Below are 23,141 nucleotides of genomic sequence, written 5' to 3' on the forward strand. Positions count from 1 at the left end.
CAAGGGGCATGGAAGGCATAGGATGTTGTCGGCTGCTGGAAGGGATCTGTCGGCTGAAGAGTCAGCTGTACCAAGACAAGGCAGCTGTTGGCGTTACAGTTTATGTGGATGTGTGCCCAGTCGGACAGCGTTTAAAAGCATTAAATGCACTGTAGACTGACCGACCAGCAGTCGGCCAATATGCCAATTATTCAAGAGACTATAAATAGGGCTCTAAACACCCAAAGAAGACTCCCAGAGCCCTATTTATAGCCCCCAAGTGTGAAGAAGGGGGCGGGGTACATGTTTTTTCCTTTTTTTTCCTGATTAATTACAGTATCAAGCAACACGATGGCAAAAACATGCGCTATATTCCAAATGTTTTGAGTTTTTTTTTTTTTGAGTTATAAACACTCCTGTGCAGATCGGAAAAGGAGAAGAAAAAATGTGAGCATATAGGGAAGAAGGGTACTTGACAAGGGGCTCAAACCACACTGGCTTTTTGCTCAGCAACTTTGCCTTGAGGAGCTTCTCGGTCATGTAAACCAACCGCACTCTTCTGTTCGACATCTCTCGACAGTGCTACAAGCCTGTGTGTTGCTGTACAGGCGTCGAATTTTATATAACACCGGTGAAAATTTTGATTGGGCGCGGACATGAACGAAGGAGACTTTCCGTCCACACTTGGGCGGGGGGGAAATAAGGATTCAGCTTTGCTACGGTTTGTAAAGGCCCTAATGGTGGCACTAATAGACAAACACCATTCAAAGATGACCAATGCTCCATTTGATCCCATAGTGGATCTTGAAAAGGGGATAAAGCGCTTAAAAATTTGTGTGTTCTAAGGGCCAGCTTGTCCATCCAAAACCTAGTCGCATCTTCTAATGTTTCCTTCGCAAGATGCACTATAGATGTGCGGTGTCTAAGAGTCTTGGATGAGAAGGAAACATCACAACTTAGGGTCAATGAAGCTTGAGCACAAATGGAAAAGCATTGTTGCTTGGCCACTTCCTAAGCACTCCAAAGATGTGGCTGACACCCCTTTATCTTTTAAGAGTTCCGTTGAAGCACTTTGTCAAATTTTTTGCTTTGGAATTTTGCAAGTTCTTTACCATAACAGCTAAAAATGGAAAATTTAAAGAACTTTTGAATTCGATTGTTATGCAAGAGGGAGTGCCAAAAGATACTGCCATAAACATTTATATCTTAAGCGCTTGATTTTGCCACCAAACATTTATATCTTAAGCGCTTGATTTTGCCACCAAACACCTCAAGTTTTCTCAAGGTATTCTAAACCACCATAGGTTTAGTGTTCACAACATATATGTGAATTTAGTACCATACGAGACATAGGAACATATGACTAAATTAGATCTTGTAGTAACAAGGGGAGGCTCACACACACTTGGTCTTTGCATTAGCCTTGCCATGGCTTGTTGGCTTACCAGTCCTACACATTCATCCATCAGCCTTCACATAAGGCAAGCTTGATGGGAAAAATTACACTCTCTAGAAATCAAAATCAATGCCATTATAGAATCTTATGAGCTTCTAGAAGTTGTTATGGGAACAGATGCATAACCAACTGGGAACGGCCAACGGGAACCCTCGACCCTAATAACAGTGTAAACACACTTCCACCACATGCTACACTTCTTCAGGCATCAAGAGACACAATGCTGCTACACTTTGATGTAAGTGATTCTATTCTTACTCTGATTCAACACAAAACTAAGGCATCAGAGGCTAAGACCATACTGAGGAATCAATATGAGACCTGAAATCATACCAAGATTTAGAACGTGGAGAATCAGCTTGCTATTAACAATATTGTAGGTAAGGTTCTAGTCAGTCGAGTAAAATGTACTCCAAGAACCCTCCAATGAGCTTATAGGTGGGCTAGGAAAGTTAAGGTTCTTTTGTCTTGTGTGCCTAAATGGGGCCCTAGCGATGTGAACTAGTGTGGGTTCTTTGTACTTAGGATAAGGATTTGTCAACAATATGAAGCGATCATCAAAATAAGTAATCCTTTGCTAAAGCCAAAATTGATGTGCAAAGCATTGTTGGGAGACCACTCCAGTCAACATGGCAACAAGAATATACCCTGAGTTTACACTAACAATATGTTGCCATGTTGAATGGAGATCACTCCATTCAACATGGCAACAAGAATATACCATGAGCCTACAATCATGGATGCCATATCCGATTAGAGCACAAATGTTCAAAATGGAAAAATTTGATACCTATGGCAAGGGAAGGGACCTTATGGGAAAATGTGGCCAAGATTTATTAGAAATCATTGCACAAGTATAAGAGATGGAAGCAGAAGAATCCTATACATACAAGAGTATAGCCTATGATGGTGTGAACCTCCCTCCAATCGATGCATTTGGCACTCTTCTTGCATGGCATACAAAGTTCTTATGTAAAGAAGAATATGCAAGACTATATGTGCAGGAGATTCCAACCTTAAGGGAAACCCAACATATGTGCCAATGAAGAAAAGGTAAGGCTTGGATGAATTCAAAATCCTAAGCTTGGAAGCATGATAAGTACACCATGACTGTTGTTGCTTTTGTTTGTGTTTCTCTCTCTGAGAGGTTGAGTTTTGGAGAGGGCAAAAAGGGTCATAAACAAGGGAGATTTTGTGGGGAGAATGGGAGAGGCTCCATTAAAAAAACATCTTTTAGGGGGGAGGAGGGGCTATGTTTTAGGGTATTTATTGTTCCTTTTCTTCCTATTTGTTTTTTGTTGTTAAAAGTTTGCCAGCAAGGATAACAATGATTGTTGCATGGTGATGATGCTCCACATAAGTAAGATGGCTTCATGATAGCACGATACTTTGTTGCATCATTGATGGTAGAGCTCTCAATGGGGCCATCACAACATCAATCAAGATGGAAATGTAGTGGCGGGCAATGCGGTGGCACGTTTACGTGTTGATTAGCAACAAAAGGAGGCAAAGGTGAAGAGTGAAAGAATGACATGATGGAGAGAAAAGATGGTAGAATTTTAAGATAGAAGCCATACACAACTGGCTAATACAACAAGGGAGGAGCCCAACACGTGCACAACTAGCTAATAGAGCAAGGGAGGAGCCCATGGTGCATAGAGCAAGGGAATCAAGCCTATATTATTATAGGCTTTCTATAGTGGCCATGGATGATAGGTAGCCCAAGTTAGGTGGGATGTGGATGGGTGCTATAGGGTTCCCACAACAATGCAAAGGGTGAAAGATGCTATTGGATGTGTTATAGAATGGTCATGACATTGATGAAGAGGCAAGGCAAAGATCAAAGATCTAACGTAATGCAGTGTGCAGTGTGATTATTGGCTCTATAATGGTAGTGATAGGTGGCCAAAGGTGATGGGGAGCAATAGTGTGAGTAGCCAAAGCCGCAATAGGATAAAAGATTAGGGTGGGAGGAGGGGAGATGGTGGTAGAGAGGGAGAGAGAGAGGGAGAGAGGAGATAGGGGATGTGGGGAGGGGAGGAAGCAGAAGGGGGTGGAAGAAGAGCTAGACACATGAGGAAGAAGAGAGGAATCTTAAGCAAGCTAGATGGTCCTCCCATACTTTTGCAAGATGTTAAATGTAGTGCATATCAACCATTGAAACATGGTGGATTTGTTAATGTAAAGGGCATTACCCTATAGAGGTAAATGGTCGACCATTGTTGTAAATGTGGTCTTGTGGGGAAATAGACACTTGGTTGCATCCCAAGAAACCATCTGAGAAGTTATAGTTTTCTTCTCCAACCAGTTATTCTAAAACATGTTCGTCGGTGTAGGGTCGTAGATAATGGTCTTTGCATGTTGCAGCGTTGACATTCTTTATGTCCACACGTACCCATAGTTTTCCATTTTTCTTGAGCATAATGACAATGGAAGAAACCTAGTTAGTATGCTTGATTTTATAAATGAATCCTACATCAATGAGTTTATCAATATCCTCCTTTATAATTATTGATTATTTCATGTTCATTTGATAAGGTCTTTACCTGGTGTGTCATGACCTTTCTATGATCGAAATAGTATATTACATCACTTCTGGTGGAATTCCCTTCATATCCTTGTACTTTCACACAAAGAAGTGCTTGAATTCTTTCAAAAGATCATCTAATTTTTTCTCCTCACCTAGGGTTAAGTCTTTAGCAATGAACACTGGTTTGGGATCCTCACCAAGTTCTGCTATGTCAATATCCTTAACTTCGACATGCCCATCATATGATATGCTTTTGTGTCCCTCTTTGGAGTGTTATGCTTAAAATAGACTATAGTTCCTTCATCAATTATGTATTACTTGAAATGGCCTAGAAATGGTCTTGGTGAGGTGAGGCTACGTCTTCTTTTTAGGTTTTTTTATTTTTCATTTCTCATCATTGTTCACTACTTTGTTCAGTTCTTCACCCTATTTCTCTGAGAATTCCTTGCGTACTTTTACAGCTTAGACAAGTCACAACCACCACTAAGAGCATCATCAGTTGGTTTTTTCCATTGGGTGTCATTACGCTTGGCCCTGTAGCGCTTTTGTTTCAACCATTTTTAAAGTCGTGAATTTGCTCATCCTTGTCTGCAGTAGATGAAACCCTTTTGGAATCAACACCCATGGTTTTGACACCTAGCATGATTATCAAAGTTGAGGGGCCTAGGACTGCTACATCCCTCTCCATGTACGTAGTTTCTTTTGTTGGTAGCACATTAATGGTGGCTACTAGTACATGCATCTAATTTTAATAACGTTGTTTGCCAATTCTCTAAGTTGTAAAGGTACCATTCAGACTCTGCATGAGTCTACTATGCTCGAAATATAGGGAAAATATTTAGACAATACAAAGGCATAATACAAGTATTCCTTGGAATTCGGGGCTCACTATATATTGGCCCTTTAGTCACAATCGGGTCACTAAACTAGCCAAGATGGCTTTATAACTGGCTATGCATACCTAGGGAAAAGTAGTCACTTCTTCACATGATGCCCATGACTCTCTTATCGGAGGTCACCAAGGTATCAACAGTACATTGGAGAACTTAGAGCATTTATTTTATTGGCCAAAAATGAGAAAGGACATCTATCAGCATGTCCAATCATGTCAGATTTTCTAAAAGGTGATGTTTTCTCATATATGAAGCAGGTCGGGTTGCTACAACCTTTGCTAGTTTCAAAAGGACCTTTCCAAGATATCAGCATGGATTTTGTAGGACCCCTTCTAGCAGCATTTAGATCCAAGAATACATAATGCATAACAGTTGTTGATTAACTGATTCAACAAGTTTTGCATGCTCATTCCGTGCAAAAGTAAACAGCCATAGTAGAAGATATCGCTCGCTTGTTTCTTTGCCTTTGGTACTCCATATGTGGTTTGCCAAGGAAAATTACATCTAATAGGGATCCCAAGTTTACTTCACATTTTTGGAGAGCATCATTTGATAACTTTGGGACCAGCTTACGCTTATCTAGCGCATTTCATCCACAGACAAATGGCTAGACAAAAATATGTAATAAGCTATGTTGGCATTTGATGTTCTCAAGTTGTATTGCCATGATCATCAGTTGAGTAGGAGCATTGTCTTCCTCCTGGTATAAGCAATCCTAAATGATACTTACTCATCCAGTATTAGTCAGACTCCTTATGAGGCATTATTTGATGTTCTCAAGTGGGTACTAATGATGTGTAATGTTACATTAAATGCTAAGCTAGTGTGTTACATAGCACCACAATGTAGGGTGCATGTGACATTCCTCTTGCTTAGCTTGGTGGCAGGTTCATGGCTTCTAAGTACTTTGATAATATCTATGGGGCCTAGAAGAACTCTTTGTCTATTAATACAAACTTGGTCCTTCAACTTCATGTAGAATTGTCTTTTTCTATGATCGAAACCACACTTTCATCTCTGAAGGAGAATTTTCTCGAGCTCAATGACTTCGGCTTTGTCAACCATCTCAGGCTGTTTCTCATCTAAGCCCACTTGTAATGCTGGTCTAACATAGGGCTTCAACCAAGAAACATGTAGGTCTTGAACTCTTATGAGTTACTTGAGTCAATTCGAAGTGGGTACCTGCAGGACGAGTTTGATACATCCTATCCGGTTGGAACTTGTAATGTCTATTTGCAAGATAGGGCAAAACAACAACATTAGATATTGGGAACACTAAATCCACTTCAAATCCTAGAGAGGCCATTGGATTCCATCTCCATGGACTTCATCACATGTTTGCCTCCATGGAAGACGTATTTTGGAATTTTTGTTGTGGTTGATTGGTAACCAAGTATGTAAATTTTATTGCTATCACGTCTCCATGTGAGCTGGAAGATACCACTAGATATTTCTTTAAACATGTTTTCAAATACCATGGTTTTTCCACAGGGAGATCATCTTTGATAGGGATTCACGGTTTACATGTAACTTTTGGTCTACATTTTTTGCTCTTGTAGGTTCGTTTTAATTTGTCTTATCATCGTGAAATGGAGCGTGTGACCAAATCTTGGAAGACGGTCTTAGGCACTTTGTGAAATTGGACAAAAGGGATTGGTCTAGGTGCTTGGACATTGCCGAGTATTCATACAATGCGCGTAGGCATGATTCCATGGGATTCTCACCATTCGAGTGAGTTGAGCTACGGATATCATCCCTTCTCTTCGGGAGAACTAGCCTTGCATGCGATGATGTGGTTGAACCTATAAAAGTGGTGTTTTCTTGGAGGCATGGAAAGAGAGGCTTGAAGCAGCAAGGAAGAACATAGAGAAAGCCCAAGCTAGATACAAGAAGTATGCCGATGAGAAGCGACGACGTGATATTTACTCAGCAGGGGGGATGGTTTATTAAAGATGGATTTTAACCTACTCTCTGAGATAACAAGCCTATTAGGCACGGAGATATGATTGTTAACACATTCCTAGGGATAACAAGAGTTACCACCATTATCTTACATCAAGGAGTCAAGGTAGATACACCAAAAGGTCATACATTCATGATATAAGGCAATGGTGTTCAAAGCTATAGCTTGGACGGGCGCCTGTAATGGTGTGACGGAATACTTATGGTGATTCCTGCTTCAAAAGCGTGTGGTAGCAAGTTAGGATGAAGTCCCAAGTGATGTACTTCATGGATATATTATGAGAGTAGTCATTGTAATACCATTAGGCCTCTTATGAGCCAAAAGTGCCCAACCAGCCACAGTTTAAGTGAGTGTGACCACTTATGGCCATGTATATAAGTGAATTTCTCTCATAATACAATATACTCTTCCATTGTGCAATTGAGTCTTGCTCTTTCTAATCTCTCTCTCTAATGTATGCTAGTGAGTGTGTGTGAGTGATGTAAGGTGAGACGAGGGGGGACGAGTACCTGTAGTGCAATGCACGGTGTGACAACGCTCGGTCATCGCGGGAGGTGCGGTGGAATTGCTTCTCCAGGAGTTGTAAAGCTTGGAGACCTCAAGGGTTATGAGCTCAGCCATTGGAAAGATCCTCATGATGACAGTTGTGGTTCACTAGGTAATCTCTCGTTGGATGTGTTTCAAGGGGGGTTATAATATTAACCCATTCCTAGGGTTAACTAGAGGTACCGCCATTATCTTACATCAAGTGATCCTATTGAATTCATTCAAATGTTTGAACAGAGATGTGAATCCTTTGGAAATCCAAACTACCCCACCAAGGTACATGAATTGAACCTATGCTTAGTGGGAAAAGCTAATCGATGATTCATCACATTGATGCCAGCAATCAAGACCAACTTCAGAACCTTGAAAACAACCTTTATTCACAACTTTTCAAGACAAGGTGATCAGTGGAGTACAACGAAAGAACTCTATTCAGTTGAACGTAAACCAAATGAAACCATTAGAGACTTTATCCTTCGGATAAAACTCTTGGACTCACGATGTGAGTCATGGGAAAAATTAAACGATTCTCAATTGAAGAGATGTTTCATGATGGGCTTAAAGAAAAACAGCTTACACAACTTGATCATTGTATCCAATCGAGAAACATTTGATCAATGTTGTAAAGAAGCAATACATTTAGATAATAACATGTGGGAGATGATTATGTTATGAGATGTTCCTCATCTAAACCAAGTGAAGCAATGGCTAAAGAACGATCGATCTCAAAATTGTCATTCCCTGAATTCTATGCATCCCTACTTAAAAGCTTTCAATCAACATCTCTAAGAGAGAATGAAATCCTTCAAAGCCAAACATCCTTAATGCCTCTATAAGTGAGGAGCGAAATGCCTTGTGTTCAGTGCAATCACTACGACCATCCCAATCCCCATTGTGCATACAAGGCACCTGTTTTTTTTGTACTGCATATATTGTAAATGCTTTGGTCATGATACTACAAAGTGTCCCAATTCATCAACACAATTGACTCAAAATCTCTATCTCCCGTGTACCAAGAAGAAACAGTCGAAAGGGTAGAAACTGCTCAAGAAGTAGTTAAGCAAACACTTTAGTGTTTCTATTGTCGTGGACCACACAAGGTGGCTGATTGCACAATTTGGAATACTTCCATGCCCATAGTCACTGACACTTTGCAACCCATGTGTGAACAATGTGGCATTGACCACATGTTCCAAGATTTCCCAAGATGAGTTGCTTCAATGCAACTCGTCTCACAAAATACAACTCTAAACATCTTAAGTGTACAAAACAGGCAATTGTCCACGGTACCCTTGAATGTGCTTACACGCTTACAAGCCAAGGAATGAGAGAGTGTAAAAAGGAATACAAAAGATAACACTTTGAAATGGGTAGAAGAACATGTCTTAAAGCAGAAACCAAAAGAGAAAACAAAACCTTCTAAACCCAAGAAAAAAAAGGGACAACAAACTATCGAAACCAAGGTTGAATTAAAGGATAGGGAAAAGAAGCTTGTGGAGGACATAAACCCAAAAGAGCCAAAAGCTACACATGATGCAAGCGCATCCACCTCAAAGGCCACCACACAAACCACAAAACCCATATGTACGACACAGGATACAAAATCCCAACAGAAAATTCGATCTCGTCGCATGGGCAAACATAATGAAAACCTGACGGTCCAAAGAAAGTCATAAGATGAAACAAGTTCTAGTACGTCATTTAGTGAGGATGAAACAAGTTCTGATTCAGTACTAGGTGCACCTCATAGACCAATCAAAAAACTAGAACCCACCCAACCACCCTAAATTGAAAATCATGATCATATGACATATGCGAAACGCAAAAAGATAGCTCAGGAGAGCATGCTTATCATGGTTGAGTGTCTTACAGGATCATCGATTGTGATTGAGCCTCATAATGCCAATCATAAAAAAGAAACCAAAATACAAAACCCGGAGGAGTACCGCTTCTCTTTTAAAGAGGAAGACATACTCTCTATAGAAGAGTCATTAGAGACAGATTGTACGATATTGTACGAATTATGTAGTTAAGAAAGCATGTGAGGAATTTGATAATTCCCTTACAAAATTAAAGCAGTCTCTCAAAACCTTGTTTGGAGGAATGCTCTTCTCTCATGGTGAAGCCATCCTAGCGTCAGCACTTGCACCTTTAAGGGCTCAACATGAGTTATACCAAGCCAGCATAGCATTGGCACTTGCACCTTTAAGGGCTCAACATGAGTTATACCAAGACAGCATAGCATCAACACTTGCACCTTTAAGGGCTCAACATGAGTTATACCAAGACAGCATAGCATCAGCACTTGGACCTTTAAGGGCTCAACAACATGAGTTATACCAAGACATAAAGAGCTCCATAGAACAAGACTATGAGGATTTGCAAGTTTCCAAAACAAAACTCAGTTAGAATTGTGAGAGAACCAAGTGTGCCATTGTACACGTTGGGTACTCTTGAAAAAGCTGAGAGCCAAAGAGAGGACGAAAGTGAATGGGAATATGAAACAGAAATGGGATCTGAAGCTAAAACACAAATTGAAACATCCATTGTTCCTTTTGAAGATTCTATTATAGTATGGTTAGATTTCCCTACAGGCAATGATATTAAGCGCACAAACGCGCATTGATTAGCCCTTGAGCTAGTCGTAACATCATGACAATAGACACTTGGGTGTCATTAGGATAACCTAAACTCATCCCTACAGATAATGGTCTTGCAAGAGGAGCTAATGGACAAAACATTGAAGTTGCCAGTTACTTTAGCTGTGCTACTCAAACAATCGGTAGAGATGTGGAATTTACATTCCATGTTATCCTAGATTTTCTTGAGTATGATATTGTCCTTGGTGGAACTTGGATACGTGACTCGTTGTATTCAATTAATGAATCCATGCAAATAGTCACCTTGAACACTCCTGCAGACTATTTACGGAAGGAAGAAACCTTGGAGGAGCTGGAACTTCCAATATATCTTACTGAAGAGATCCCTAGGATTCTGGTTGGATTGGAACACTCACGGTTCATCCTGAAAGAATTCCCTTTACACAAGACTTGAACATGCCATGTTTGGGGTACTTTGAACATAAGATGTATAATGAAACTAACCCCCTTACTTGTAAGTTCTTTGTGGTTGAGTATGTGTTGGAAGCAAATTTGATCTTGGGGCATAAATGAACTATTGCTGCCCAAGCACCACTGTGCTTTGCGCGAGCGATAGGGTCATCATGATGGTCAATGGCACAAAGTTGACAATACCATACTGCAAGGAAGAGGATCCAACCTTAATGGATTTCTATGGTGCTGAACGCAAAAAGTTACAAGCCTCTTCCACGAAAACCCCTCTACACAATGACCTACCATCTGCATCATCAACGACCGACCCCGATAAAGTATCTACTCTTTCAACCCCATCCTCACCAACGAAGTTTGATGCCAAAACCTCGCAATCAACAGCTATTCCTGAAGAAGTTCCCCCTACACAACCATCTATATCTAATAAGGAACTCAAAGGAAAGCCCCAGAGCCAACGCCTCTTACAAACCTCACCAAAGGAGATGGCAATATGCTCAAAAGCCTCATCATGGAATGCCACTCTGCAAGAGATTTGAACCTCATCGTCAACAATGCCCATGAGTCTCAAACCTTCAGCCTTAGCGCCAACTAATGTGATGGAGAGCTCACAACCTTCCACTTCAACCAAAAAGAAAAATCCACCAAGACAACAAAGATCAAGATATCTTAATGGTATCAAAAGGTTGGTGGAGAACAAGCTTGTAGCCCAAGGCTACTACGAAGGCACCAATCCAATTTGGTTGCCTTGATCATCAAAGCCTCTTCCTCAACGCAAAACTCAGCGGTCAAGGAAAAAGAAAAGTACTCCATAACACCATCCACAACATCCTATGCAAGTTCCTCATCGAACTCCAACATCTCAGCAAGTGTGGGTACCAAAAAGATTACTGCAAGCACAAGGGTACTACCAAGATCATACCGACGCTTGGATTCCCAAGCACATCAAAAAGTCACCTAAGCCTGTTCAAAGAAACAAACAGCACCAAAGGCATCACAGCCACCACTTTATAATGTTCATCAAAGATGGGTGCTTCAACAACCAGGATACTATGATGGTAATCTCATATGGTTGCCAAAATCGAACAAAGTGAAGAAAGCCTCACCACCGACTTCAACCCCAACAGCTTCATCTAAAATTTGACAAATATGGAAACCCAAGCAACACCAAGCAAATCACTCAACCACTCTCGTGCATTCAGCACCTACACAAAAGCTTGTGTAGGTGCATCTAATAAGTACATAACTTGGGACTTTATCCTACATGCTACCACATGCTCTTGAAATGGGAATTGCCATAAATACTTCTACCTTGACTCCTTGATGTAAGATAGTGGTGGTAGTTCTTGTTAACCCTAGGAATGGGTTAACATTCCCCCCTTCCTGATGCCGATCGCGTCCTCATCATAAATTGAGTTGAAGACCTTTGTGTAAGGAGAATAGACAAGCTTTGTCGATGGCTTTGATGTTAAGTGACGTTCGATGGTCTCTGTTCCTCCGGAAGGAATAGGAAAATCTAGTTAGTGAATGAAAAGGTTAGTGGTTTATTGAGAATTCCTAAACGGGGTGGGGGGTGGGGTTTTTTGTGAATGATTGCAGTTTTATATTTGTGTGAGCATGTTTTTTTTGTGTTTTTTTCTCAATTTATTTTTGGAAATCATAAGCAAGGTTACATGTGATTTGTGTTAGTGGTGGCGACGCTAAGAGATATTAATAATGGGAGAGAAGAGAGGGATGAATCCAGAGGAACATAGACACAATCATCAGAACAAGATGGTGATTCACAGTTTCTCATTTGATTCATTGAAGTGACATTCATCATTTGAAGAAATGAAATCCCTTTGTGTGGCATGATTCTTGTTAAATGTTGTTGAGTAGGACCTGTTTCTACATGCTTCTTCCCATGTTGTTGAGTAGGACCTGTTCCTGCATGCTTCTTCCCATGTGCTTTTCATGATTTTATGTATATTTAAGTGCTTTTATGAAGCAGATATACATGAAGTATAAGAAGTGAGTCATATAGACCTTATTGAACTGCTTTGTGTGTTGAAGTAGCCACTTTTTGGCGAGGATTAAAAGAATTATGTCGACTTGTGAGGCTAATATAGATATCTTCACTAAGGATTGGAGATCATTGATTTGTGAAGATGGTAGCATCGTTTAGAGGGGTTTGTAATTTGAAGAAAAATTCCAAGCGATGGGTTGTACCATTGACTAGGCTTTCACCCACCATGGTCTCCCCATCCAGAGATGTACTTGGAAAGTTGTTAATGGTGAGGTTTTGGTGCAAATGTTCTCCAGTGCATGAGTATGGATATATACTCATGGAACAGTTGCTACATTAACATAGCCAAAAGAATAGTAAGCTATAAGCTTTACCAAATATAATGGCTATTGAAGATCCTTGGGAGTTGCTTGTGATATTCTACCACTTCTAGGTAGTCCATAGGTATGACTTCCTTGTGTTTGTGGGTTTTTTTTTACTACCACCTTGCACGGCGAGCAATAGGTTCTTGTGGCTACTCTTCTTTTTGAGAGAATAGGGTCGTATGTCTGTTGCGTAGCTTTTGCACTTACGCTTCACATTCAGAGGGGTGAAAAGAGGATTGTGAGTTTGCGCCCACAAGTCTCCGTTGCATACATGGAAATTGATTCTTGAATTTTTGACTCAAATTTAATGTTTATCAAAGATGGGCGTCTGTGCATATTCTTCAACAATAAGGATATTATGAAGGTAATACCATCATATGGTTGACAAAATCGAACAACGTGAAGAAAGCCTCACCACCGACTTCAACCCCAACAGCTTCACCTAAAGTTCAACAAGAATGGCAACCCAAGAAATACCAAGTAAGTCGCTCAACCACTCTTGTGCATTCAGCACCTACTCAAGAGCTTGTGTATTCAAGAAACCCCAATGGTATCTCAACATGTTTTGATGCATGTATGTCCATTGGGACAACCCTTGTGGAGTGGCATCATTTTAGGAACAAAAGGGGATGCATTAGGCATAGAAACATGTGTCCTATAAGCATGAGGCATGGCTGGCCCCTCAACACACATTGGTGCATTTTCACCCATAGCTTCTCCCTCACCATGAGCACAAGGAAGTCATCGATGGTTCCTCTCTGGTAGCATGAGGATTCATCCTCTTAGACATATCTTCTTGTTCAACCACTTGTGGGATGGTTGCCTTTCTACATAGGCATCCTCGTTTTACAAGCCAAGTATGCATGTTATGCATCCCTCAGTTGCATGTGCAACTTAAGGAAGTCATCATTCTTGACCTCATTGATGAGCGCCCTCATCACACTCCCCCCATTGATTCAATACTCCCTCCTCGAGTTACCGTAGGGATGTAGGCATTAACAATCTCCTCATACCTCCACAATGTGATTACTTTTTTTGCCATGTATTTGCTAATGAGTTCCTTCCTTTCCATTTACACAGATAGACTTGATTTGAGCCTTGTTGGTTCCACTAATGCTTATGCCTCGAAATTTCTTCCAACTCATACTCACTCCCTTTGTGTACCACTAGGGTTGGTCCTTTGTCTACTGTTACCCTTTGTGGATCATCATTTTTTGGTGCGGAGCACATCATAGAGAGGTGGAAGACTGGACGTAAATGTGTGGAGATAGGTCCAACCTATAGGTGAGCCCACTAACCTTCTCTACTATCTTAAGTGGGTCATCATTGTTATGGCTCACCCTAACCCCCCTTAAAACACATCCAACAAGAGATTAGCTGGTGAACCGCAACTGTCATGAGGATCTTTCTAATGGCCAAGCTTGTAACCCTTGAGGTCTCAAAGCTCTACAACTCCTTGAGAAGCAATTCCACCACACCTCCCATGAGCGTTGTTACACCGCCGTGTTGCACTACTACGGGTACTCGCCCCTTCTGTCACCTCACATCACTCACACACACTCACTAGCATGCACTAGAGAGAGACATAAGCAAGAGGATTAGCAAGAGCAAGACTCAATTGCATAATGGGAGAGTATATTGTATTATAAGATAAATTCACTTATATACATGGCCATAAGTGTTCACACTCACTTAAACTGTGGCTGGCCAGGCACTTAAGGCTCATAAGAGGTATAATGCTATTACAATGACTACTCTCATAATATATCCATGAAGTACATCACTTGGGACTTCATCTTAACTTTCTACCATACGATCTTGAAGCGGGAATCGTCATAAGTATTACACCACTACAGGCACCCGTCCAAGTTGTAGCATTAAACACCATTGCTTCATATTGTGAATGTATGACCTTTTGGTGTATCTACCTTGACTCCTTAATGTGAGATAATGGCGGGAGCTCTTGTTAACCCTAGGAATGGGTTAACATTCTCCCCTTCCTGATGGTGATCACGTCCTCGTGATCGTGTTGAAGACTTTTGTGTGGGGAGAATTGACAAGCTTGTAGATGGCTTTGATGTTGAGTGACCTTCAATGGTCTTTGTTCCTTCTTCGGAAGGAATAAGAAAAGCTAGTTAGTGAATCAAAAGGTTAGTGGTTTATTGGGAATTCTTAACAGGGTGGGATGGTGGGGTTTTTTTTGGCGAATGATTGTAGTTTTATATTTGTGTGAGCATGTTTTTTTTGGGTGTTTTTTGCTCACTTTGTTTTTGGCAATCATAAGCAAGGTTACATGTGACTTGTGTTAGTGTGGGGACACTAAGAGATGTTAATAATGGAAGATAAGAGAGAATGATCAAGAGGAACGTAGACATAATCATTAGAACAAGATGGTGATTCTCAATTCCTCATTTAATTCATTGAAGCGACATTCATCATTTGAAGAAATGAAGTCCCTTTGTGTGGCAGGATTCTTGTCAAATGTTGTTGAGTATGACTTGTTCCTGCATGCTTCTTCCCATGTGCTTTTCATGCTTTTATGTATATTTATGTGGATACATGAAGTGCAAGAAGTGAGTCATATAGACTCTTATTGAAATTCTTTGTGTTGAAGTAGCCACTGCTTTTGGCGAGGATTGAAAGAATTATGTCGACTTGCGAGGCTAATATAGATATCTTCACTAAGGATTGGAGATCATTGATTTGTAAAGACGGTAGCGTCGTTTGGAGGGGTTTGTTATTTGAAGAAGATTTCCAGGCAATGGGTTGTACCATTGACCAGGCTTTTGCCCACCAAATTGTCGATGATGAGACTTTGGTGCAAATGTTCTCCAGTGCATGAGTATGGATATGTACTCATGGAGTAGTTGTTACATTAACATAGCCAAAAGTGCCTTTGAATGGTTGTGATGTACTGCTTGGAAAGCCTTGGCACACGTACATTGATCCACGCAAGGCTTACAAGATCAACATGATCACCTTCATGAATAAAGAGCGAGAGCATGTGATTGATGCTGGTGAAGAGGGTGATACTATCCCCATTGTATCCCATGTATAAATTAATAAAGTAATGAAAAGCGTGTTTTTATGTACTTGCTTTTTGTACGAGGTCATGTTCAAATAAACTAGTGTGTATGTAGACACTCTTTTTAATGATAGGCTAAAATTCTTGCAAGAGTACAATAATTGTTTTGCTAATGAGTTACCAAATGAGTTCCTACCTGTACAACCAAAAGATCATTGCATTAATCTTGTGCCCAGTAGCTCACCACCCAGTAGGCCTAATAGGCCAGCCTATTGTGAGGGCATCCCAAAGAGACGAGATCATGAAGCCTTGCCGGTCAAGAAGACCATTAAAGCAAAGCATATGCTTAAAATATATCTTGCACAAGTGTTCAAGCATCATGGAATATCGAAGTCCATTGTAGGATATACAAAAATCTCATGCACAAGTATGTAGGACTAGAGTCCACTGAACCGCTCATTGAGGATCCACCAAAAGTGGATGAGCTTGAGGAGATTTAGCAGCCAAAACAAATTGTGTATCACAGAGGGAACGCAAGCTTGCTTTTTGCAAGCAAAGTTGTCACGCATTACCTTGTGAAGTTCAAGAACTATCTTCCCATTGATACTAAATAGGTAGATGAAGAGTTCTTTAGAGATTGCCCGCACTTGTTTCAAACGTACTTGGATGCTTTTCAATTGCGGTCAACTGTTTATAGAAGCCGGGAAGGATGTCACTATTTGGCTACCCAACTGGTACATCCGTGTTTTCTCATTATGTATATACATTGGATTGTTGTCCATATGACGGGGATTGATGCCACTCATGTGATACTATGGACATGGCTTTCCGTTGGGTCTTGTGCATGTGAGTACATGCTTGAAAATGCTTGGAGGATTGGTGTTCCATTAGGTCTGGTACCTTGTGTACTTGCCTAGAACACGTCTATTTTGGTATAGTCCCATGAACGAAGATTGTCCATACCAATGGTGCATTGCACAACATCTTTATATGCTTGCTTATAAATTAATGTTGTTTTTATGCTTGCTTGACTAATGTGTAGTTCAAGGTAAGGTAACGCCAGCCTATGAACCACACATGTAAAACTGTTTACTGTCATGCTTATGTGGCATGTCACAGGTGCTAAGTATTGGTCAAAACCTAGCCTTAAGAACTAGTAGCATTAATTTATAAGTGAGTGTGTACACTTTATTAAGTTTTGGATGACCAAAACTCACTTATAAATTATGACCAGCTCTATGTTTGCTCACACGTTGATGTCTCGAGGTGGACAAAGCTCAATGTCCACCGCACAGACCTCTCCCCTTTGTTCAAAGAGAGCAACTGGCCATGTGTCCATCCTAGCTTGCACCACAAGTCATTTTTCCTCTGCCCGACACCTATAGGGTGGATCTCATCATCTCTCTTTCTCCTCTCTCTAGAAGTTAGCACCCTCCTTTGTGAGGCTCCTTGGTTGTATTTTATGCACTCTCCTTCCCAACTCCATATCCAAGCTTACTAGTGTGTTTACCAAGCTTCCAAGAGAGTTTCTAGGTGGTATTCACTCCCCTACATAGTTCCAATAATTAAAATTCAGCAAAACAATCCTTTCTTTTGTTGTAATTTTTGGTCTTTTAACTAAAAACCCTAATTTCAGCCTTCTTTTCTCAAGTCGAACCATAGGGGAAGCTTTCCCAAGGTTCCCTTCATCCACTTAAAGACTTTTTGTCACGAAAGATCGCGACAGATCGAAGATTCCAACACTACAAACGCTTCCATCGTGAAGACTTTCACTGTTATGGACTCTACTTGCAATTGGTAAACTGTAATGCTCAATTATGGAAGCAAGTAACAAGAGGAAAGAGCAAGACTCCTTACTCACATACCCTATGTAGTGTTCTCTTGTCCTACATGCTCTCTTACAAATTGTTTCAACCATGTGTTGGTAAAACAATAAAGAGAGCGAATGGTAGGGAACATGGACACTTTAGAGGATAGTGTGAATTGCAAATCTTCACCAACGACGATACTACAAACGATGACCATATTGTTTACAATATTGTACAACCATATTGTTTGCAATATTGTATTCAACGCACTGCTATGGAGACTTCGTCAAAAAAGCCCATGACTCTTATCTTGATTCAAGATTAATATACACTATTTGAGAAAAAGGGGCTTGCCGTTCCAAGCTCATGGTGCATCTCTTGTCAATTCAACAAATTACATCTTGTATCGTGCTTGTTGTCCATTAAATCTTGGTGAATTCTTAAGCACATTGATTAGCTTTGTGTTCATCCAAGCATTCCACACCCACCAGAGGGATTACACAACCAACCCGCAAATGGTGAGGCTTACTCGAAGCAACACATCTTCATAGGTCAGGTCCCTCACAATTTAGAAGACACAAATGAAGGTAACATTGCCAATATGTCTACATGACAAGGAGCAAAACCGTGGGACCATTTCAGCATCTCCGAATGGCGGAGCCGATCAGGTATCTCTTAAGGGTGTACCAAATGGACTGCCAGTGTGCTGTGGCACAATGCAAGCAAGACCTGAAAATTTTGAGACGTATATGTTTTTGACTACTTTGTGTACAACTATATCATTGATAATAAAGGACGTTCACTATATATGGATGGCCTTTGTGTTGAGTCTCGTACTCATGCGTTTAAAGCTTCTTGGATACTCTGTTTTCAGTTAAAACTGTGTATGCTAACTGAAATGAACTCAGCTTTGAGAGTGTGATGGCTGATGTTTTGTGTCTAGGATAAAAGGAACCGTGCGAGTGAGTGGTGTGTGTAAAGACGTCTGGTTGGCTGTGAGCATACAAGTCTACATCGATACAGAAGGCAACTGTCCACTTCCAACATGGTCACAAAAATATACACAATCTACATGCAAGAACACATATAGCACATGTCCATGAGTGTGACACTCCTTGATAGGCAGGACCAAGAATAGCCTTCTTTTCAATTGAAAAAAAAAAACATTAGGCTATAGGGTACAATATATACTTAAGTCTTTCCCATCATGCTCTTCACTCAAAAATAGTGAGCTGAGCAGAGGACGATCTTATTTCGCATCTGGCAGTCTGACTCCCCTGCTTGTTATGCAAGAGTCCCATATACATAGCAAAAATGACATGAATAGCAATACAACCCCCGAATGACTTTGTTGGGCCCCACGAAATGGCGCAGAGCAATTTACCAGCCTAAGTACAATCTCCTGCAGAAATCAACGCCCATCTTCACCAGTTCCAACCGACCCAAAGAACCAAACAAATATGTCTATATGCACATGAACGTACATCAGTAAGGCTTGTAGCCCTTTAACATGTCTTCATGATCGCCTCCATGCTTGTAGTAAGATTTGTACCATTTCACAAACAACTGCAGACCCGTATCCAAGTCTGTCATTGGGTTGTACCTGCAAGTATAAGGCCAAACCCCAACCCCCCAGTTGGGGTGCACAAATAAGACCAGAGTCTGAAACAATATGAATAAGAAAATACACAACAAATTTGCAAATTTTACAACAGAGAATAGGGAGACATCGACTTACCCAAGTGCAATCTGCGCTTTTGTGACATTTGCATGTGTGAACATAACATCACCTGTGGCTGGCATTGGTACGACACTGAACCAACAAACATCCAAATCAAATAATGAGCAATGAATCTATCTATAAAAATACATACATACATGTGCACTACAGGCCCACATACATACATACATACAGATATGCATGCATGCATACACAACATACATGTGCATACATGCACATAAAAAATACCTACATAGAAGTATACATACATGCATAAACACATACCTGCATACATGCATACACATACACAAGTTGTAAGTACAATACAAGTATATACATACTTTCAATACATATGTAAATAGACGACTTGAACTATGAACAAGGCTTAACCAGCTTACTTTCGTTTGGCTTTCTTCTTAAGATGCTTCTCTAGAATACCAACAAAATCGCCCACTTTAACAGGCTGAGTATTGCCAAGATTAAAGATCCGAAACTGCGCCTTTTTCCTCTTCTTTCCATCACTGCCCGTGCTAGGAAGCGCTGTATCCAGAGAGGCAATGCAGCCTTTGACTATATCATCGATGAATGTGAAGTCTCGTGCCAACTCTTCTCCATGTGGACCCTGAAAAATCTTTATGGGCTGCAAACCACGGCACTGGAATGTCAGATGACCAAACCAGGGTCCAGATATACAGCACACTTTGAGTATAAGCTGCAGTCTACAATAATTAAGCTTAATAAAAGCTTTAATCCACACTATTGCAAAGATTCATTGATGATGTAAGCTAGATCTACCTGGCCCTCCACAATGTTCCTGGTAAAGGAGAAGTAGGCCATGTCTGGCCTCCCCCAAGGACCGTACACAGTAAAAAACCTGCACAAATAGTCCGCTACGACACTCACTTAACTCCTTATTAGATAGAGGTAAAAGTTTTGCTATTTGCTCAAAGAGGCCTCGACCTGCATCCTATCCTGGCATCAAGTTATATGAACAAAAAGACATGAACCTCAACGCTGTGATCGAAAGCCCGTAAATGTGATTGTAAGTATGAGCCAGAACTTCATCAGCTTTCTACAGCAAAACAAGCACATCCAAGCTCAGACACTAAACAATCATCTGCCTGAATGACCAAATACCCCCGATGGACATACCTTGGTGGCTGCATACAAGCTTGCCGGGTGATCAGTCCTATCATCCTCCGAAAAAGGGACCTGAAAAAAACCAGCCAGTAAGATTGAATTTCCCATGATTACAGTCAGCTGTAAGATGTACACATCTAAATATGGGTAAATACCTTCGAGTTCAAGCCATACACACTACTTGATGAAGCATAAACAATAGCCGGTTGTGGGCTGCTAGTCTGCATAATGAACGATAGAACCAAAAGGTGACCAAATGCATGTATAAGCCCAACATACATGTAACTTTACACAACAGGCAGAAACTAAGAAAATGTGCTCCAGCAATGGCGAAACATACACACATAAAGGCTAGTTACACAACAACCCCTGCCCATCAGCAGGGGGGCGCCTTCCAGGGATGGCTAATCTTGCCCAGTCCATTGCATGGGCAGATGGCAGATGGACAGGGATGCTGTGCAATCAACCTCAGCACCATGAGACAATAGACATCATACCAAGTAAAGTTTCATGAGCAGAACAGCAGCATAATGTAAACACGGTATGCTAGAAGCAAAGGGCTAAAAGTTTGGACACTTCTAACCTTGCATTGCTCAAGCAGAGTGACAAACCCACCAACATTGCTATGGACATATGCTAGTGGGTTCTTCACAGCATACCGGACTCCTGCCTGCACAGCATGCAGCACACAATTGGCCACATAATTGAGCTCCCTGTCAATTACATTCAAAAATAACATGTTGCATAGCCAGACTTAAGGGTCAACTGCAGACATGTTAATTACATGGTAGTATTGTTAAAAGCAAAGATAATACATACATCATCAAATTGACAGATCTTGGGAAGCATACCTGTGCGGCTAAGTGAAGCACATGAGTAAAATGGACCAGGCCAAAGAGCTTTGAGAGGAGAGCTTGATCATTGAGATCCCCTTCCACAATGAATCTGATAGAAAAACTTACACTTACCAGAATTAAACCCGCCAAACACCTTCAAATAAAGCCGTGCATGTAATAACTAGGGCAGATACAACTCACATGCCAGCCTTGTGCAGGTTTGCCGCGCGGGCCCTTTTCAAGGCAACTGGATAGTAATCATTAAAGTTGTCTAGCCCTACCACTCCATCTCCACGACTCCTCAAAGCTAGCGATACATGCGAGCCCACAAAACCAGCTGCTCCTGTCACAAGTACTGTCATTTGGCCACCCTCCTGAGCAAAAAAAACCCAACTCACAAAAAGACCCAATTAGGTCTGAGAAAACCCAACCCAGTAAACATGATTAATAGATGAGAAGTTCCTGTTAACATGATTATTAAGGAAATAATCCTCAACCCTGATTCTAAGTGTCAGACCAATTTTGGAATAAACCAGAAAAACTCTACCTGTAAGCAATATTGATGAAGACAAAAATCCTACACCCTCATTCAACTTATGTAGAACCCATTACGGAAGAAACAAAAAAAAAAGGTCCATTCCAATCTACCCAGCTTAGAAATTGTGCACTCTGATCAAAAGATTGCCCCTTCAGACAACCCATGTGGGAAAACATTAAGATCAGCTCCCTTCCTTGCCCAAACAAGATCATGCCATGTGGCATTTGTACCTGCCTAGCAGCGGATTGCAGTACTGCCTTCTTCCAAGCCACGGAGGAGCAACCGAAATATAGACCAGGATAGGCAGGAAACCCTTGAAAGAAACACCCCCAAGCCCTGCCGGAAGCCAGAAAATACAATCAGGGCCAAAAAACCTGCTAAACAGAGAAGTGAACCGCAGATAGGGAGGTCAACCTTAGCAGGGAATCTAAACTAATTCCTGTAGAAATCTGCTAACAGACGGATAAAATGCAGATAGCGATGACAATATTTAGAGAGACTCTAATATGTGTCCTCCAAGAATATGATAAACAGCCAAAGGAAATGCAGATAGAAGGGTAACTTTAGCGGAGAATCTAGCTGCACTGGGAGGCGAAATCCTGATATGGAGAAATGCCGAAAGGGAGGGCAGTTTTCGCAGATCATTTACTGTGTAAGGAGAAGAAATGCACTGGACAAGATCACTTACACAATGGCCAAAAATGAGAAGAAGCAGATGGTCTTAAGCCAGCTTGTGTGGCGCAAAGCTACGCGGCTGATGTAGTAATAGTGATTGTTGTTGGCCCGCGCCTTGTGGTAGCCGTCGGCCTCTAGAAGCTTCACCAGATGCGACGGCAGCAAAGAGGAGCCCTTGGATGCCATCGCCAACAGAAGAAGAAGAAGGACGAGAAAGAGAAGCCGTAATTCAGAAGCCAAAGCAATCTCTGCACAGAGCTGCTAAATCCCTTTCAAGCCCAACCTGTATCTTAAGTTCGCCTGATCACTTGAAGATATCGGCGATTCAATAGCTTTAGAAACCCTTATCAGTGCTGTGGCGACGGCGATGGCGATGACTATACTTGTGGGCTGTGAGCAAATAAATCACATAAACTCCAGTGGGTTCTTCCTAACCAAAGCCCTAAAATACGCTTTACCAACAACCATACCGGGCTCGCTCTCACCAGAGCTCTGCCTGGCTCACGGAGGAGAAGTAAATGTAATGGATGAGTGAAGAAGCTGGAAAAGAGGAAAGAATTGGGATTAAGTACTAATTGATTGTTTTCGACCTAA

General features: G+C 41.1%; 2 protein-coding genes across 3 annotated transcripts in view; both read right to left on the reverse strand.

Annotated features, from left to right (window-relative positions):
* Nucleotides 1–627, reverse strand: part of LOC147605038 (uncharacterized) — a 31,291-nt gene extending 30,664 nt beyond the window's left edge. The window contains exon 1 of the mRNA XM_086793949.1: nt 452–627. Within this exon, the coding sequence (XP_086650075.1) occupies nt 452–549 (98 nt within the window). The 5' untranslated portion in view covers nt 550–627. The remainder of the gene's footprint in view (nt 1–451) is intronic.
* Nucleotides 628–18,757: 18,130 nt separating this feature from the next.
* Nucleotides 18,758–23,088, reverse strand: LOC147605040 (UDP-glucuronate 4-epimerase 1-like). Of its 2 annotated transcripts, XM_086794244.1 has the most exons (13): nt 22,561–23,080; nt 22,103–22,208; nt 21,536–21,708; nt 21,350–21,443; nt 21,082–21,168; nt 20,654–20,719; nt 20,511–20,570; nt 20,366–20,430; nt 20,154–20,232; nt 19,757–19,998; nt 19,377–19,451; nt 19,123–19,241; nt 18,758–19,040 (listed from the first exon to the last, which is right to left on the reverse strand). In XM_086794244.1, the coding sequence occupies exons 1-12, from the start codon at nt 22,731–22,733 to the stop codon at nt 19,124–19,126; spliced, it is 1,338 nt and encodes a 445-aa protein (XP_086650370.1). In that variant the 5' UTR covers nt 22,734–23,080; the 3' UTR covers nt 18,758–19,040; nt 19,123. The 2 variants fall into 2 exon arrangements, with proteins under 2 accessions (XP_086650370.1, XP_086650369.1); XM_086794243.1 differs by having other exon boundaries at nt 18,758–19,241; nt 22,561–23,088.
* Nucleotides 23,089–23,141: the final 53 nt, after the last annotated feature.

This window comes from Cibotium barometz, chromosome 60 (assembly GCF_041138505.1).
Source record: "Cibotium barometz isolate CiBa-2024 chromosome 60, ASM4113850v1, whole genome shotgun sequence".
Classification (NCBI taxonomy): Eukaryota; Viridiplantae; Streptophyta; class Polypodiopsida; order Cyatheales; family Cibotiaceae; genus Cibotium; species Cibotium barometz.

Excerpts from the sequence above, each read along its gene's own strand:
- LOC147605040 (XM_086794243.1), bottom strand. The coding sequence starts at position 22,733 with ATGGCATCCAAGGGCTCCTCTTTGCTGCCGTCGCATCTGGTGAAGCTT. Across the intron at positions 20,233-20,365 it reads CTTTCGATCACAGCGTTGAG|GTTTTTTACTGTGTACGGTC; the intron begins GTTCATGTCTTT and ends CTATTTGTGCAG. Across the intron at positions 19,999-20,153 it reads GGAACATTGTGGAGGGCCAG|CCCATAAAGATTTTTCAGGG; the intron begins GTAGATCTAGCT and ends CGTGGTTTGCAG.